Consider the following 18,843-nt stretch of genomic DNA (forward strand, 5'->3'; position numbering starts at 1 on the left):
GTAAGTTTTCATGAGCTGCTGTTCATTTCATCAGATACATAGCGTGGCTAGGCTGAGGTAGATGTAAAGTGGGATGAGGTGGGGGAGAAAGGTGGGAGGAAAAGGTAGGTGAAAATAGGTTGGTTATGCAGATGCAAGTTACATGTGAGACAAATTACAAATGCCTTATCAATTAACAATTACAGTGTGTTAAAAATCCTTTGTTTTTGTCGAGACCTTCTGAGATTGCCTGAAACCTTTTGATGTATGTGAGCGGCAATTTCTCACTGGATGGTGCTATTAAAGTCCCACTTTTCCAAGATAGTCATTCTGAGGTCTGTTATGGCATGTCCTTGGAGGCTGAAACGCTCTGATATTACAGTGTCCTTGTTTTGAGTCCTTATGTCAAACTTGTGCCCATTAATTCTCTTGTACAAAGTTTGTCCTGTTTGTCGTATGTATAATTCAGAGGGACATTGCTGGCAGATGATGGCATGCATCACATTGGAGGAAGGGCACGTGAACAAGCCTGTAATCCTACATCAACCTAGCCACTCTATGCATCTGATGAAGTGAGCTGCAGCTCATGAAAGCTTATGCTTTCTAATAAACTTTGTTAGTCAGAAAAATTGCTACCAGACTCCTGATTGTTTAGTTTCAATCTCCAGAACCGGCTGAAATGCATCCTAGGAATTACGAAGGAACTAGCTAACCATCTGGCTAAACCTTTATTTGCAAACTACACAACAATCAGTCTGGCATAAATACCTAGGAAGATTCTGGAGCAGATCATAAGAGACTGATCTGTAAGAACCTTGAAAACAAAGAGGTAATTATCAGATGTCAGCTTGAAATTGTCAAGAACATACCTTGCTACACTATTTGCAGCTAATTTTTTATTATGTGACTTTCTCAGTAGAATATAAGGATACTATAAACGTAATGTACATCTTCAGCAAAGCATTTGACAAAACTACACCATGACAAGGTGATTAGCAACTTTGTGTGGACTGGTTGACATGACAATTAAGTAGAAGTACAGCTAGCTCAGTATCATATTCAAAGAGTGCTCATCAATGGATCCTTATCACATTGGAGAGATATCAAGTCCTGGCTCCTCTACTCTTCACTATTTCATTAATGATTTGGATGATGAATTATAAGGAATGCTCATCAAATTTGCAGATGATAAACAACTGGGTGGGATAGCTTATTTCCTAAAAGATAAATATAGTAATAGTATTTAGTCAAAATCTCAAACAAATGATCATAATTATTATTAAGAAATTTTAGACTGCATCAATAGAATTATAATTTCCAAATTGTAGGAAGTAATCATTCTACTCTGTTCTGCTTTGGTAAAAGTTCCAAAAAAGGGTATCATAACCAAGAAGGTCTCGGGTAAACACCTGCCTTATCCCCAATAGTGGGGGTGGGGGAGTACACAGAAAAAGAAATACAATTCTTAAATGCTTAGCATGTAATAAGAATCTTAATCATAAGATTATTTTACAGCACTATCCTGTGCAAGATTAGGGGAAAACTATAGCTTTGTTGAAAGAGTTTCTCAAGGTTAGGTCCAAGGCAAGAAAACAGTAGATGGATGATCAAAACAGAACAGATTTGTTGGTTTTATACAGTTATATTTAAAAATCTGGACACATGAGAAAGCAAAAGTAGAAGACCTTGATGCTTGGAAAAAACAAAAGCAATTGTAAAAGAGGCCAACAGAAGACAAGGTGGCTGATATTATCATTGATATGAGCATGAGCTTATAAGAATCTGAAGAAGCAATTATGCAAATACATTATGTCCATTGAGTCATGAAGAATCAGAAATGACTGAACAACAACTTTTAAATATTATTGGTTTTCTATAATGAAGCAGCAGTTCCAGTAATCCCACTAAATACATACTACAATTGATGACAGCTTCTATCCCTGTTACTCCACAGGCCCAAAAGACTGGTACATCTCCAGGGTGAGCTTGTACTGCATCACCATATTCTGGACTGGAAAGATCTTTAATTCCTAACAAACCTAAAATTGAAAAAAACGATAAAACTATATTAATACTGAAGCAGAAATACAGAAAATCCAATTATGCTGGGGGTTAATGTTGTAAAACAGCAACGAATAGAAGCACTGTCTAGATACCTACTCAGGAAAAAGCTCTACTGAGTTTTCATCCTTCTCACTTACTCCCTAAACCTTCGGTCAGAAACTCCATCTGACCACTCCCCAGTAGAGCATGGGAAGTGGAATAGAGAGTAATGGATGGTGGGATACTGTTGCATGGAATACTGGCATCCCTGGCACCACAACATACGTCTTTCCACTCATACTATGTCACACTGCATCCAGAACATGGCAACTTAACAGCTGTTCATTTTATTATAAAGTTAACATAAAATAAAAGTTAATGGTTCATTTACTCCTGTACTTGTGAAAAGGAATTAATGGATCAGTATAACAAATGTGACATGTGATACATTTTTGGCATGACTTTTTATTCTGTTGGAAAAAATATGTGAAACTGAACCTCAGGGCAGACAGAGACTGCACTGAAAAGCCTGTGGCACTTATAATAAACAAACAAACAAATAAAAAAAAAATTATATGCCGCCCAACTCCCAGCGACTCTGGGCAGTTTACAACTGTTGAAAACATTAGTGTGCCTGGTAGAGGCTTCTTACCCAGCACATGCTAGAATTACAAGCAGGATTCATGGCTGAATTCTTTTAAATCCTATTCTTTGTGTATAAAGTCATTACAAAGCTAGACAAAGTACACTGGTAGGCCAGACAAGCCCAAGGCCTCTTACCTTTCTCTCTCACATATACTTTGTATTTTTTTTTTTATCCGCACTCAATCGTTACCAATTCTGCAGCGACTGCCTGGACGAGTCTCTGCAGTTTTCAAGGCAAGGTGTTTCGGAAGTGGTTTGCCATGGCCTCCTTCCTAGAGCAGAGCCCAGCTGGCAAAAAATTGCTTCACGCCTTTTTTGGGCGTGCACGGCTTCCGCGTTACCGGCAACTGGTCCCGTCTCCTTTGCAAGGCGCTGCCAGCATTTTTCCTCCCACCGGGATGAGAGTCCCCATTTATCTACTCACGTAAGTTTTCGAGCTGCTGAGTTGGCAGGAGCTGGGGAGGAAGCAGGAGCTCGCTCTGCTGTGCAGAGCTGGGCTCGAACCGCTGAAGTGTCGACCATTTCTGGCCGGCAACTTTCAGCGTCATTAAGCCACTGCGCCACCGCGTCCCCACTTTGTATTATAGATCTTAAAAATACAGAAAAAAATACACTGACCAGAAGAACCAATGTGAACTGGTGCTCCATGTGATTTCTTCATTGGATGGGTTATTTGCACACACTCCTTCAGTTTGTCTTTAGGAATATGTCTCATAGTTACTATTAGATTACAGTGAAAATATTCAGTACCACAGCAAGGAAGAGCAGTCTGGTAAAGTTTTCAAAAATGATCCAAGTATTAAGGACAATGAAGACTTTTCTTTTAAAAATATTACACATACTTGAAAGTTTAAAAATAAAGTTAATACAGTCAGTGGAAATAGTAATCAAGTTCTCATAATTATTACTAAGATACACACTAGGTAAGCAGTGTATAGCGCACAGGATGCAGCCAGTGGATTTATAGCTCACTCTAGCCAGTGTTTCTCAATGTTGGCAACTTTAAGATCTGTGGACTTCAACTCCCAGAATTCCCCAGCCAGCATGTGGACTTCTTGGAGTTGAAGTCCACAGATCTTAGAGTTGCCAACATTGAGAAACACTGCTCTAGGCTATCTTAACCCCGCATATTCCTATGAATAGTTAGATATTCAAAACTTGTATTTCTTAGTCCTAATTCAGTTAAGAAGTTCTGTGTAACTGGTTTCATGGTTTTAAAAGGATTCACTTAAGGCTAAAATAGATGCATCAGCAGCAACTGTATGTATTTAAGTTCAGCATTTGTCCACTTAATATACAATGTGGGTAAAGGGTGAGAATCATCCTTCCTCCCTACAACCACAACTAGCCTCACGCTTTCTAATGTCTCCATAGGTTTTTCTTCCAGGTTGAGGGCATCATAGTGGAAGTGACTGAGATAAAAACAACTGGGTGATAGGAGGCTACAAGATTAACCACTGGCATGTTCAGCTGCTTATCATCCACTACCACCTTTATGATTTGTTCAGCATGATATTTAAGCTCATGTAATTGCTATTTCTATTTAGTTACATGATTACAGGAACTAACATTTAAACATTAGATAAATTAGTAATGTTCTATTAGATTTGTTGTGTTTCCTAATAATATTCAGGTATTATAGTTTTAATACCTTTAATTGCCGCTAAGTAAGAATAGTTAGATATTAATTGAGGTTCAGCATGAATTATAAAATCTTCACCCCACAATAATGGGAAGTGAGAATACAAATTTTATTAGTAAAATATTCCCTGTAATTAAACTAGTCTCAATATGAAAACAAGCACAGTTAACCACATGCCGATCAGCTTATTCTTTTTGAAGGGTTGCATTAGGAAGGTACAAGCCTCTATCTAATTACTTGTCAATCTAATAAAAGGGGAAGCTGGGTAGATTGAATGCTTTATTTCTCCTGCTGCAATTAACAGCTGACCAGCAATCTGAGAAATACTCCTGGGAGAAGTAAACCACTTAGAATGGGTTATCCCTAACAGTGAAAACTACCAGATTGTGGCTACAAAAATCGAAATGACCACAAGATGGTAGCAAAGAGTTAGAGTTTTCTGTATCTATTTGCTGCCCTCTAGTGGTTGTCAGCTAGCTCTGATGAACAGCTAATGAAACTGTCTTCATTCATCAAATGCTTATCGTTCCAAAGCAAAACTGAATTTTCCGAAATAATGTTTTAGTGGCCTTGTGTATTTGGAAGACTACCTAATCAATAAAAATAATTTCAATACTCCATAGGCTCCATCTGCTTCCAGGACTTTAGAATGTATAGAGAGAAAACACTATTATTTATTTCACTGTTTGAAGTGAATAGTTGGCTCATGTTAATGGGTGTCATATTACAACTATGTTAAAATGGCATCTCTATTTTTTTGACAAGCAGTGATCACTTCAACCCAGGAGAAAGAAAAAAGGAATCTAAGGTATACAAATCAAGTGATTCTGTATTTGAGAGCGGCTGAGTAATACAATATTGAAGTTATCAGTTTAAAAAAGAAAATTAAAAATGGAAAGAATCGCCTGCTGTGTTCACTAAACACTAGAAAAGAGCATTAGAATGTTGTTTGTATATATATGCAACCTAAGGATGTGTACCAGCATTCTTTCTGAGCTAATATGAATTATTACTGCTATTGCTTTTGCCACTATTTATATTACGCTGTTCAGGAAACAGTCTCAGCAGGGGGCATTACGTGGCTGAGGTTCTTTGAGTCTGCAAGCTAAGGAGGCGGGGGTTAAGCCAGATTAATACTTGGATGGGAGATCTCCAGGAAATACTGATGCTGTAGATCAGTCCAGGAGTTACAAAGGAATTCCAAAAAAGTCAGTGGCCAACCACAACTATGAAGTCACCTGAAGCTTGACTTGAAGGAGAATTTTTTTTTTTTCTGGAAACAAATTTTTCCCAGGAAGTTTAAAACTTATTGTAAGAATAAAAATACCAATAAAATCATAATAAAACATATACTGTAAATAAAATCACACTAAACAATGTAAGGAGTTTTGAAAGTCATCAGGGCAGCTTTTGACCCTATACTGGATGTAGAAATCAAAATGGAACAAGAGCAGGTGCCTGGTATTATTCTTGGCTGTCTGTCGGCTCATTAGGAATCCTTCCCATGGGGTAGTTGATATTAAATGGCATTGTGGTGGCGTACAGTAAAGGTAAACACTGAGGTCATATTTGCATGCTTCCTTCTCTATATCTCTTTTTACTATTCACATGCAGCAGTTGCTAGGCTGGTAGAACTTTTAGCATAGCTTCAGTAAGATAGGAAAGGGGCAAATGGTGTTTCTATAAGCTACAAACAGCAGTAGCAGCTGGATTCTTGGACGGGACAACTTCTCCTACACAAAGGGCATGCACTGCAATATTTTTATTGCAGATTTCCATTTCTATAATGTCTATTTGTGACTAGTATGCAGCACACTTCAGTGCCATTTTTAATTTGTTAATATTTACTTGTTTATTCATTGTACTCCTTGATAACTAATAACTTCACCTCCTTGGAATGGAAGCTACTGAAAGCACTATGTCATTTTTGTTTCTATTCTTACCTTGTACATGCTTACATTACATTTCTGTTCCACATTTCTTATGGGAATGCCAGCCTTCTGGAGTGCCTTTTCAAATGTAAAACTACATCCTAGATAAAAGGTCACCATGTCTTTAAGCTGTTCAGAATATTCTTTCAAACTTGTCAGAATTCCTATGGATATTCCATGCTCATATTTCCTGTATTGCAAGCAATCACTTCTGCAAAATGAATTAACATCATCATTGGACTGGCCACCTGAGCTCTGGCTCTAACAGTATATCTTACTTCAGAGTAAAGGTCACTGAACTCAATGGGACCTATTTTTGAGTAGAACAGATGTGTTGTCATGTCATCCTGCATCATAATTTATGGATCAGTTCTTATGTTTAAAAGGAATTTGGTGTGCAGATGGTGAGAAACAGAATCCCACTGTCTACACAAAAAACTGCATTTGTATTTTGTACTTTCCTGAGTCAAGAGAAAACATTACAACTTAGTTTCGTATACTTTAAATCCCTCTCTCCTTCACTCCACACATTTATGAAAACTGTGCAAGCCTAAACTAGTTTACAAAAATTAAAAAGTCTGAAATGAAATAGAAAGCACTGATATTTCTGTAGTAAAGTAAACTGAACACACAGAAATGGTAAATGGTGCTAAAATATTTCTTGATAAGTTCCAACAGAGTTAGACAATGTAAAACTATACATACCTTATATCAGAACTGTTGCTTAAGAAAGGACATTTCCATTCTCCTGGCTTACTTCTGTATAGTAAGGGAAGTGGCCCATCATTTGCTTGACAAAAATTTTCAAAATCATCAGCAAAAGATTTGTGCATAATTATAACATTTGCCTGTATAAAGCCTGTAAATGTTAAAAAGCAGAAGTTTAATCTTCTATATATTATTTACTCAAATGAAAATATTTATCATTTTTTGGATGTAATCAGTTATAAAAATGAAAATATATATTTCTGATATACGAATTTCTTTTCTCACATAATCACCTTTTGTACCAAATACCTTCTCCCATGTTGCTTGCTTAGATATTTTCAATTATTCACACATCTCACATTCAGATCCATTGACAAATGTATATATAAATTTGATCTCACTTATGTTTTCAGCAGACTTTTTAAATAACATTTTATTTTACCTGGTCATCAATGCTCTTATATTCTCTGATTTGATAAAATTCAGTTTCACCTCAGCAGTGATACAGATCAAGTGTGGTATATAGATACAAGAACTGTATTTTAGCAGGCTACAAAAATCCTGTTTTGTTTCCACGCAGTGGTTGTCTGTTTTTTGCAACCAAGATTTAGTATCCCTATTTAATCTAACATTTTGAATTTTAAGATATAACTCTAAACTGAGAATAAGCTTTACTTAACAGAATGAAATTTAATTCTGAATAAACATAAATAATATTTCACTGAATGCTACTATAAACACATTAGTGCTGTATGTTTCAACCCCAAGCTCTTCAGGAATCCCAGTGGGGTCCATCAGTCACCTGGGGTGGGCCAATCAAATAGGCCCTACCTCCATGCAGTAGAGGGTTGGCATGGAGAACTCCAAGGCCAAGACGGTATGGTCTGACCATGGCAAGGGAGTGATGTTAACTTCCCCCAAACCCAGAGCACTATGCCACTACACCAAGACAAAAAACAGATTTAGTGTGTAACCTCCATTGTGGTTTGGATCATTAATAATTTGGATCAGGTCCATGGTTACCATGGCAGCCATGAACTCCTGAGTCACCTCTGACCCCATGCCCAATGAAGGCAGGTTGAAGTCCCCTTGGGGAATTTTACTGCCAATTTGGCCACAGAGTCAAGGAGCTCAGGCAGGGACAATGTCATGCTGCAGGAGGAACATGAGCAAGCAGCAGACCCAACTGATCCCTATGGCCCAACTTCCCTAAAGGCTACCAAAGACTCACCGATAACAACAGCCACTCCCCCACCCCTGCCCTGAAGTAAAAGTACATTCTGAAAGAAGCCCGGCCCTAACCTGGGTCCTTCTTTTGTGCTGGCACAGCCAGGGCCTTCTTTCACATACTGGGCTTCTTTGTGAAAGAAGGCCCTGGGTAAGGCATGAATGGAGGCCCCGGGTAGGGCCCGGAGGCCCTGGGTGGGGTGCAAATGGAGGCCCTGGGTGGGGCACGAGAGAAGCCCTGGCTGCACCAACGTGAAAGGCAGCGTGAAAGAAGGCCCCAGCCAGTATAGTAGTGGTGTGCAGTGCGGTAGCAGCCAGGGTTCGGCAGCAGGGGCAGCTGGCAGCAGGGGGTAGGCGGGCAGCCAAAAGGTCAGAGATAGGGGGTAGATAGGTGGGGGGAGTTGAAGAGGAGGCAGAGGAGGCACTCCCTTACTTTACTGAGGCTTGGGGCTGGGAGTGACCAAGCCAGGAATGGCTTGGATTGCGGTGGGTCCTTGCCTAACTACTGGTGGGATTCGGTGACGGCAAAGGCAATTGTTGGGATTGCCATTGCTAAGTGATGCAGTCATGTGATGTCACGCTTTACGACTGCATTGCTTAGTGATGGAAATTCTAGTCCCAATTAAAATCATTAACCGAGCACTCAGAAGTAGATCTTGGTTTCGATTTTAAAGTAGGCCAGGTAACATCTTGCCAAAGATTCTTATAAAATTCACAATATAATAAAATATTATCCACTGTTTCAAGATCGATACCATTACAGGGACAAAATCTTTGAGAGATGCTACCATCATTGGAAGGATCGATAATGAAGCTCAAGCTCAGATACTCTGGTCACCTAATGCGAAGAGAGATCTCTTTGGAGAAGACCCTGATGCTGGGAAAGATTGAAGGCAAAAGGAGAAGAGGACGGCAGAGGATGAGATGGTTAGATAGCATCACTGAAGCAATGAGCATGAAACTGAGCAAACTCAGGGAGGCAGTGAAGGACCGGAAGGCCTGGCGCAATATGGTTCATAGGGTCACGAAGAGTCGGACACGACTTAATGACTAAACAACAACCATATACCATATTTGATGGCAACACATTTAATCTGGCTTTTGAAAAGATTATTCGGTATTTACTTAAATATAAACTATTAAGATATTTAGGGAGCTGAAAAGTATATCTGTAATTAATTCCAAAAGTTTCAGGTGAACACTGAAGTTGCTTTAGCCATTAATTCCTGTAATTAATTATCCCATAATCTTTGTTTAATACAATAAAATGCTGATGTCATACCTCTGGAAAATAAGTAGTAGGATCAATGCCAACCTGACTAATCTTTTAGCTAACCTGTTCAAACCATGTATCTACAAAAGACTCATTCGGGATTTCATGAAGTAATCTTTCCTTGTTTTTAAAAATGTATATCTGCAACCAAAGCTTAATATTAAAAGCTTCTATCAAGGTGAGCCTGCACACCACACATTCACCCTGGTGCCATCATAGAAAATGGGAATAGAGTGGTAAGAAACAGTCTACTGAATCAGAGGAAACATAAATGTTGAAATGCTGGATAAACAAACAAAAAACCCTGTGATGACAGAGCAACAAGGCAGGTTCTTAAGTTCTCAGCCAGCCATAACTCTCAATCAGAATAAGAGTCTCACTCTGTATTAGTATCTGGAGATAGGTTGTAGGAAGAAACACTGGGAGTAGCTTTGCTGCATCTGCCACTGTAAGGTCAGAGTGCACCAAATGTAACTGAGTTGATGTTGCACTTGGATGGCCCTTACCCCCTCCTCTTCTTAGTCTCTTCTCATTCCGTGGAGTTGCACAAGTTCAGAGTTACACAAGAGCTGCAAAGTTCAAACTGCCTGATATTTCCTGTTTTTCTTTAAGTTTTATATAAAAATACTCTAAAACTCCCACAGAGATTGGATGGTACACTGGATAATAATCAATGACAACCCATGGTTTCATATTGTAATTAAGGCACCATTCTTTAATCAGTATTTAAACTCTGGTTTGCATTCAGGAGTCATGCCAGGCATAACCATAAAATGGCTTAGTTTGCCATGTAAACGTAATGTATCTTCCAGTTCATGCATGTAAATCTATAACACTGATTGAATGTTATGTCCTAGTCCATCTCTTTTTCTCTAATAAATGATTAAATTAAGAAATACAGGTTTATAAATTGAAATACTGGGAGCTGCATAATATTTTCAGTATAAATTATTTCTTAATGCACACTGAGGGCCCACCAAAAGGATCTCATTGGTCTACCTTTATGTTGAGTATTTACCTTCTGCCAGTCCGGAGGTATTGGTAACGTTGAGTTTATCTGATCGAATCAGATTTCTGACAGCACAGGGAAGAAGACCTTTCAGACCTCCCAGGAAAACCATCTCTTCATCCTGGAACAAGAGAAAACTATAATAATAGAAATTTAAACATACAATTATTTTCAGACTAATTATTTTATAATTTTTGTTGATGAACTAACTTTGGCTTTCAAACAATGAAGTGGCTCATTCTTCCACTTCATGGATATTCTGTCTGATTATTTTCTAAAGGAAGTATGGCTTTACTGTCTAATGAATTAGTTTCTGAAATGTAATATATTGGGTTGTAACACTTCAACATATATGCATAGATTTATACTTATTTTAAAATATTACAGATATTAAAAATAGGATTGTGCAGCACTCCTGATTAAGTCCTCAAAAGGAGCTTTGAAATGTGAAGCTTCAGGCCACACAATTATGTGAACATTTTGGAGATCAAATATGAAGCATGATACAGCCCTATTAAAATATAGTGGCATGGAATAAAACCAGTTATTGCCTTCAATTTTACAGTTAAATTATATCCTTATTCTCTCTCTTACATACTTGGCCCTTAACAATTTAAGATTAATTTCAATAACTTTTTCAACATTCTATAATCACTGGCTTCAGTATCTACTATTGGTAAAACATCAAAACAAAAGCTCTAACAATCTTACCTGTAAGTTTACCTTTAATTCCATTGAAGCCATTAGTTCTAAGGAAAATAATTCCTGAAGAAGTAACACTAGTTTAAAGCATGGAACATTCACTGGTGTTCTTTTAAAATTAATGAGTTAATATTTAACCCATATTTGGTTACATATTTCAAATAGATGTTAAAAAGATTAACAATTCCTGGTATATTGCCAAAGCAAGACTCCAAGTGAGTATTGTTTGTTTTCTGTCTTTGTTACAAATATCTAGAATTTACATATTTTGGCAGATATTTTACATATTTAGGTGAAAAATAAATGATATCACTAATAGTTCCAGCCAGAATGGGAACTGTAGTTCAACAAGGCCTAGAAAAGCATAGATTCCCACTCCTATTTTAAAGAAGCAGCTGTAGTCATTTTAATCAATTACAGTACCATGAGAAAAAGGGAGGTGAGCAAATGGACTATGATAACCCTACCTTCCATGGCTCTCTCTACTGATGCCCATATCCTCCATAGTGAATTAAATTTACTCCTTCTCTAATACCATCTGAGCTAATTAGGGTAACAGAATTGTAGCCCAAACTGGCCATAGAACAATCCCAACATTTCAGAACTACAACAAATATGTTGGGGGTGGGTGGGAGTTAAGGGACAGTCTCCCTAACAAAACAGCCTAGTGAGTGACCAAAGAATGTTGCGCATTGTCTGGAAAAGGGAAACAAAGATACGTCTAAAGTCTAGAACAGGAGAATTTCACACAGGAAGATTTTGTTGCTAGTCCCATCTTCTGTTGTACTCTAATCAAATATTTTACACAGAAAAACTAAATTTAGTTTCTTTTTAATTGCTTATGGCCAGGCCATGGATACATATTTTTACTCAATAATAAATATTTTGTAAGCTGTTGAGCTTATTGCTGATCTATTTTTACTATTTTACTATTTTTACTATTTTTATCTATTTTATATTCTGAAGTGTGGGTATCATGACTGCATGAATATAATTTAGCTGTTTAAATTTAGTCAAGGTCTATGGAGTTTTAAAACTATCTAAGCATGAATGTTTGCTGTTTTTTGCTTATTCCACATAAGACACATCTATCAAAATTTTGATTCCAGTCATGACTGATGTTTAGTATATTTAAAACTGTTGTCCATAATACTGAGTTTTTTTCCTTGCATAATTAATTCATAATCCTTTTTTCATACATGTAGCTTAAATGCACTGTCTCTCACTGAACCTAATGAATTTTCTATTCTTACCCAAAGGGAGAAATATATAATTTGTTGAATTTGTGAAATAAATTATATACTTCCACAGACAGATAGAACGCCTTCCTCTTAACATGGATATGGTTATTTGTGGATATGGTTGCCACAGTAGATAAGTATATTTAATTGGCCTGTAAACTATTCCATTTCAGTGACTTTGGACCTGTCGTTTTCTGCTTTTCAGCAGAAGTGATATTATTGTTGGTGATTCTAGGATTACTCAATTTGATGTATGTCCTGTAGAATGGCCTCTCCTACACAAGATGCTCATGAGAAGCACCCAGAAATCTTCTGTCCCACACAAAGTTCTGCAAAAAGTGACTTCATTTCAATATTGGGGAGGGTAAAAGATGAAGCTTCAAGTAAATATAACTTACAGACCAAAATTTTGATTTACATTTTATAAAAGCTATTTTTTCTAGTGTAGTTTTCTTTATTATTGTTCGCTTACTGGAAGAATCTGTAAGATAATTTCAAAATATAAACTCAATAAATTATTCATTAACATGTGATGCCTTTCAGAGATATGGTATCAAACACCTACATTTGCAAGTTTTAAGCAGAGTAACAGTTTGCACAAATTCAATACATGAGTTTCCTAAAAATATATCACTATATCTATTTAACCAATACATAAGCCGAATCCAATTTCAGGAGAATCTTGATGCCTGAATGCCTGCAAAGTATACCATAAGGTTCAAAGTATATTTTGAACCTAACCTCACCATTGGTATAAATTCTAAAGAACAAGAACTTTATAATATATAATACATATGAGATTATTTTTGGTAGAAGTGTAGGAAATAAATTTAATTCCAGTTCATTTCAATGAAACTGTTAAGATCATGTTTAATCATTCCCATTGAACTCATTTTAACATTAAAATGCTTTAGTTTGGCTGGACAGTATTATTAAAATTAAAATAGATGATGTTTCCAATACTGACAATTGAACTACAGTTTTTTCATGAAATCAATAGCCCAGTATTGTCATCTTGAAATTTGGGGCATTTCCAGATGATCAGCCCTTCCGCAATCCAAGTCTTCTGATTTCATAATTAAATAGCTTGGCTCAGACAATCATATTTTCAGACAATCAGAATGCTACAGAAATGGGCATGCTGAGATGTTAGTGAGTTTGTGATACTGGCAGAGAACTGATAGACAATCTTGCTTTTCCTAGGCAACAGATGAGCACAGAGATACCTTGGCCTGATCAATCTGCTGAACAGCAAAGAGTGCCTTGTTTTCCCCTTTGGAGAATTGATCATAATACTGCTTTTAACAATAATCAGGTTTTTTCCTATTAAGATAATCATTTTTCTGATTCTGATTATGCAGATATAAGTGGTTTCAGTAAGATTCCTCAAGCATCTCAGTACTCCTTAACTTGTTCATTAATGAAACAGAATTAGAGGTGAACAGTAAGATGGCCAAGTTTACTGATGACATGGTGTTATTCAGGGTGATAAGAGCAAAAAGAATGTAAATGTGTGAATGGGTATTACAACAAACAAATGTGGCTTTATGTGGAAAAGCAATGTATGATTGGGCAAAAATGTTCACATGTATACCAATATGATGACTGGCTAGGAAAGAAATTTGGGGGTAATAGTGAAAGCAACAAGAAGCATCAATGCAAACAAGTGGCAAGTAATGAATCACAGAATCATAGGGTTGGAATGGGAACATGATAGAGATGTAGAAAATAATGCATGGAGTGGAGAACGTCAACAGTGAGGTGATTTTCCCCTGTTTAATAACAGCGAGGTCTGGGAATTATTCAATGAAACTAAATAGTGTCAGAGTTAAGAAAGACAAAAGAAAGCATTTCTTTTCACACAGTATATTTGCATTTGCAAATAAAAACCACTAGTAATATATGCACCTTTAACTAAATATAATAAAGCCATAGGATCAAACTTATAACAAAAATAAAAACACAATACAAAATAAGGAGCCTCTAGATTAAAAAGCCAATGATATAAAATAAAACCAATGTCTGTTCATGATATGATTATACTGTGCATTATCAGAGATCTGGCTTGCTAGTCAACAGGATATCAAAAGCAAGAAGAAACACTTAATGTTTTCTGAAAAATCAGTTATCAGATTTCATCTATGGCTTCAAGATGAGATAAGGCCCAGTGCAGAGTAGTACTGGATTTATGATTCAGATATATTTTACATATCTCTCATAAGATATGCAGCAGATGTTCTCATATATTGAATTTAATTGCACTTGCTCAGTTTGCTTATGAACTGATTCATACAAAGCTTACCTTCACTTTGGCTTTTCAGGAATCAGTTCCCAACTTCATATTCTGTATGAATATTCCTTATTTTTCTTTATTTTCTTTGAGAATTTTATTTCCAGAATTGTTAACGATCAACTCGTAAAAATCTAGGAAGAATATTGTCCCACATTACATAAAAGTGGCAGTTATATATTAGTTAATACTGCAAACAGATAGTGACTCTGTCTTGCTTTTTACTACTGTAGTTCCATTGCTCAAACCGAATCCAACTTTGGGAAATAAATCACAGGTCTAATTGTCCATTATCAGAAATGGGCTCTTGGTTTCAGTTAAACTCATAAATCTGACACCTCTCCTGCCCCCACAGCCAGGGCTGCTCTCTCCACCAGGGCTGCTCAGGCCCTGGGCAGCTAAAGCAGGGCCCCCCTGCTCCTCACGGGCAGAGCCATCATGTACTTAGGATGGAATGACAGCTCCTAGATCTGTTCGACAGTGAGACACTTGGGCTCAAAGAACACAAGAATTAACCTCTGAATTAATACGGCCAAAAAATTTATCAGCAATGTCATTTCTATCTGGCTCATTTCCTTTCCTTTCAGAATTCATTCAACATTTAATTTATGGCTCATGAGTAGCCTGCACTGACTTTAATGGAGCCCGTCACTTGAATGACCACTCTCAGCTCCAACTATTTTCTATACAGCAAACATTCCTGTCCTTCCTTTTAATATGGCCCATTTTTTGCAGCCAGGAAATGAAGGGTGTTTTTTTTTGGAGAGTATAAGGGTCACAATGGAAGGCAACATTTCCGAGAGACCGTGCAGTCCTCAGAATGTCAAGAGCTTTAAGTCACTCACCGGTCTAATCTTCGTGCCCAAGCAACCGATTATCCGCCTTCCTTATACTCAGGAGGCGGGAGCAAAATATTTACTCGCAAGCAGGAAAGATCTAAATTGGATGCTGAAGACGGCCGGGCGCCGCGGGAGGGCGGGAACAGCGAGAAGCGCCCGAGAAACTGGAGAGAGAGAGGGAGATAGGCAGAGCTCACGATTGGCGCAACCGCTAAACCAATAAGGACACGCGCTTCTCGGCGGGCGCTGGGGGTGAGAGGGGTGTAACTTGCTCCTGTCTCTGACCAATCCCCGGCCTGGAGTGTAGTCTCGCAGGCCAATGAGCGCTCAGTTCGACTCCCTTTCTTTCATTGCTTTAGTAGTGGGGGGGCAGATAGAATTTCTTGACTGTTCCAGGTTCTTTTACCCCCCTCGCTTTTTTTTTTTTTTTGGAGCATTAGTCCCTCCCTCCTCTAGGAATGTGGGGGGTGATCTGAAGGGCCCGGTTGCCATGCTGAGCAGCAGTTAAGTTCGGGCTTGTCAGATGTAGGCGCCCCCTTATTTATGTATTTGTTTTAGTCGCATAAAGGCGCCTCCACCACCACCAGCACCCGCAAGCCATGGAATACGTTTCTAAGAAATAACGCCCCTCCTTGGAGTGGGGCGGCGCTGACCCAGGGTCCCTTTGCCTCATTTTCCCCCCGGGCTGCCCCTCCAGGGAGGGGGCTTTTGAGGAGATGGAGGGAGCCGCTGGGTGCGCTGAGGAAGAAGGGGAACTCTCGCTGCTCACCGTCAGGCACGAGCTCAAGAACGGTGAGTCTGCCCGTCTACCTGAAGGTGTGGGGAAGCTGCTGAAGGGGGCCAGAGGCGAAGGCGATGGGGCGGGAAGCGCAGGAAGGGTCCCCTGAGGAAAGGGGCGGCCAGAAGGGGACGGGGCGGTCGGCGTAGGGAAGTGTGCGGGTGTCGCGGGGGACGCACGGAGCGCGGCGGCGCGAGAGAAACAAAGGCTAGAAGAGAGCGGCGTCTCGGGAGCGAAGGGAGTGGGGCGTCGTGGGGCAGCTGGCCAGAAGGGCGGTGTTCGGGTTGGCAGCCTGGGGAAGGGGCGGCGACTGGGCCCAGAAGACTCGGAGGAGAACGAACGGAGCAAGAAGGTTAGGGAAAGGCCCGGCCAGTAGTGCAATACACGAAACATAACCGTTTCAATATTACAGTTACATGAACACCGTAATATTTGGATGACATCCAGAACAGATCTTATGAAACCAGCCCACCAAATGGACATAACTCAAGGAGAGTGATGAAATACGAGAAAAACTTCCATGGGTTCCCCATTATATTACTGTATTCATTCAGAACAAAAGTTATTTAGAAAACTGCTAAGAACATCTGTTTTCCAGCCAAGCAAACCACCAGATTCACCACTTGCACATGACTGGAGGGGGCTGATGCGCTATGAACATAAAACTTCTGCAATAACTCTTAATGGTTCTGCATTCTGGCAAAAGTTCACATTTCAATAAATTCCTGGCCAGTATCAGTTCTGTAATGTCTGGGCACTGATGTAGTAAGATACAAAAGTTCTACATGAACTGTTTTCCATGACTAATTCTGGCAGAAGTCCGTCTTTTGGAGAATTGCTCGGAATGCCAAATTTCCAAACAACAAAAGTTCATCAGTTACATACAGCTAGAGGGTATCATTGGCAATAAAATAACATGGAGATGTTCATGAGGTCACCAGGAACTAAGCTTAACTTGAGGGAATCTTTACCTGTACCGAAGCATTAAGATACAACATTTTCACAAGAATCATATTAGCTGCCAATGGCATAATAGAATCTTTTTAAAAACTCCCTAGAATATTGATTTCCCAGTCCACCATTCATGACCTTTTCTCACTTGTAATTTACATTAATAGTAGAATTGCCTATCAAGCTCAATAATCTTCCTTTTTTATACTGAAACATAACAGTTTTTTCTTGCTTGCCAACAAAAGGGTTTGGAATGTAAATTTTATTGTGCTTCTCTCCCCTTTTGGGGAGATATGTTCATGTGACCAATCCAGCCTTGTCAGTTATTTGTACATTCCTGATGGAAAATGGGAAAGATATCCCACTGGCTATTCAACAGCCAATCAGCATCTTCAAAATATTCTCTCCCTTCCCTCAGCCACAAATGAGGACAATGTATTTTGTTAATCCAGTAGAATGGCAACTGGTCAGGAGAACTTATCACTATCATATTACATCTATACAGAAATATTGAAATATGTTAAGGATTAGTTGTGAGAGAAGCTCCAAGGGAACCTGCAGCAATAAGACCCAGCATTTCAACAACAATTGTATTAAACTATCTGTCTTAAAATCCAAAGCTACTATCCTGAAATAATTTTATGTTCTTTAAAATGAAATCTTATCATATTTTTAAAAAATATTAGCATATTTTAATATATTACTAAGAAACCTGAATAGTACTAATTAACATAGATAAAATTGACATGTACAAGATCTAAACATGCCTATAAATAATACTTAGAACAGTACTTTTGAAACATTCTGTATATAAAGAATTATATATTGTTTTATGCAGATTGGTATAAGAAGTGCTTTTGAAGTGAGAACACTTCTTAATTCTTACCACTGAAAATAGTTTTCTAACAGGATTACCTAGATCAAAGATTTCATAGAAAAAAAAATTCTCTGCATCATAGGGTCTTTATTTGTCATAATACTCCGGGCATTTGAATATACCATGGAGAATCTGATTTATCATTTGGCAGGATTCATAAAATGCCTGGATTGATTCTAGGAGAATCAGTAAGGACCAGTTTTGGAAATCTAGCAGTGATACTCTGAGATTTTTGTGTGCTGCAGATTCCATAAGAAAAAATTAACTATAACTACAGAAGAAGAATGGAAAAAGGCAAAGACAGGCACATATACTCAGGAATTTTAGCCAGTCTAGCCATTGCCAAGCAATGGAGTATAGGAGAAAAGAAGAGCCTAAAAATCAGTATGGCTCAGTTATAGTAGGTGCTAGTTTTGGCAGATTATCATTGTGATGAGGAGGAAAATATGGCTTTGGTGGGTGAGGAAAAAACTGTGAGAAGGTAAACTCAATATATTGGAAAGTTGAAAAAATATTTTAGAACCAGCTAATTCCTTCTAGGTTGTTAGGATGACATTTATGGCCTATGGGAGGCAATGCAACTACATCTAACTATAATTTTTGTAATTATTTTTATAAAGCTAATAACCAGGAAACAGTATATCTCTAGATTTTCCTGATTCCTTTATTTCTTAAAGTAAAATGCTGTATTTATTATTTATCATCTTG

The 18,843-nt window shown here is 38.2% G+C and overlaps 2 protein-coding genes across 9 annotated transcripts in view; one reads left to right on the forward strand and one right to left on the reverse strand.

Annotated features, from left to right (window-relative positions):
- The window catches only part of DGLUCY (D-glutamate cyclase), a 54,201-nt gene extending 38,508 nt beyond the window's left edge, over window positions 1-15,693 (reverse strand). For 3 of the 7 annotated variants that reach the window (XR_015796934.1, XR_015796935.1, XM_088145234.1), the window contains exons 1-6: window positions 11,169-11,251; window positions 10,467-10,578; window positions 6,946-7,099; window positions 6,253-6,451; window positions 3,286-3,436; window positions 1,896-2,018 (exon numbers count right to left, since the gene is read on the reverse strand). Coding sequence is in view for 5 of the 7 variants with exons in the window: in XM_088145234.1 (XP_088001360.1) it covers window positions 1,896-2,018; window positions 3,286-3,436; window positions 6,253-6,451; window positions 6,946-7,099; window positions 10,467-10,578; window positions 11,169-11,201 (772 nt within the window). In the remaining 2 variants the exon portion in view is untranslated. Of the gene's footprint in view, window positions 1-1,895; window positions 2,019-3,285; window positions 3,437-6,252; window positions 6,452-6,945; window positions 7,100-10,466; window positions 10,579-11,168; window positions 11,253-14,702; window positions 14,825-15,535 lie in introns of those variants that run through there. The other 4 variants (XM_088145236.1, XM_088145235.1, XM_088145233.1 and 1 more) reach the window with 3 other exon arrangements.
- A 276-nt stretch (window positions 15,694-15,969) lies between these two features.
- Window positions 15,970-18,843, forward strand: part of RPS6KA5 (ribosomal protein S6 kinase A5) — a 49,672-nt gene continuing 46,798 nt past the window's right edge. For both annotated transcript variants that reach the window (XM_088145232.1, XM_007442569.3), the window contains exon 1: window positions 15,970-16,321. In XM_088145232.1, the coding sequence (XP_088001358.1) occupies window positions 16,246-16,321 (76 nt within the window). In that variant the 5' untranslated portion in view covers window positions 15,970-16,245. The remainder of the gene's footprint in view (window positions 16,322-18,843) is intronic.

Source organism: Python bivittatus, unplaced genomic scaffold (genome assembly GCF_059951505.1).
Source record: "Python bivittatus isolate LINGU-HERP-01145 unplaced genomic scaffold, Pbiv_v1 ctg000480_np1212, whole genome shotgun sequence".
NCBI classification, from domain to species: domain Eukaryota; kingdom Metazoa; phylum Chordata; class Lepidosauria; order Squamata; family Pythonidae; genus Python; species Python bivittatus.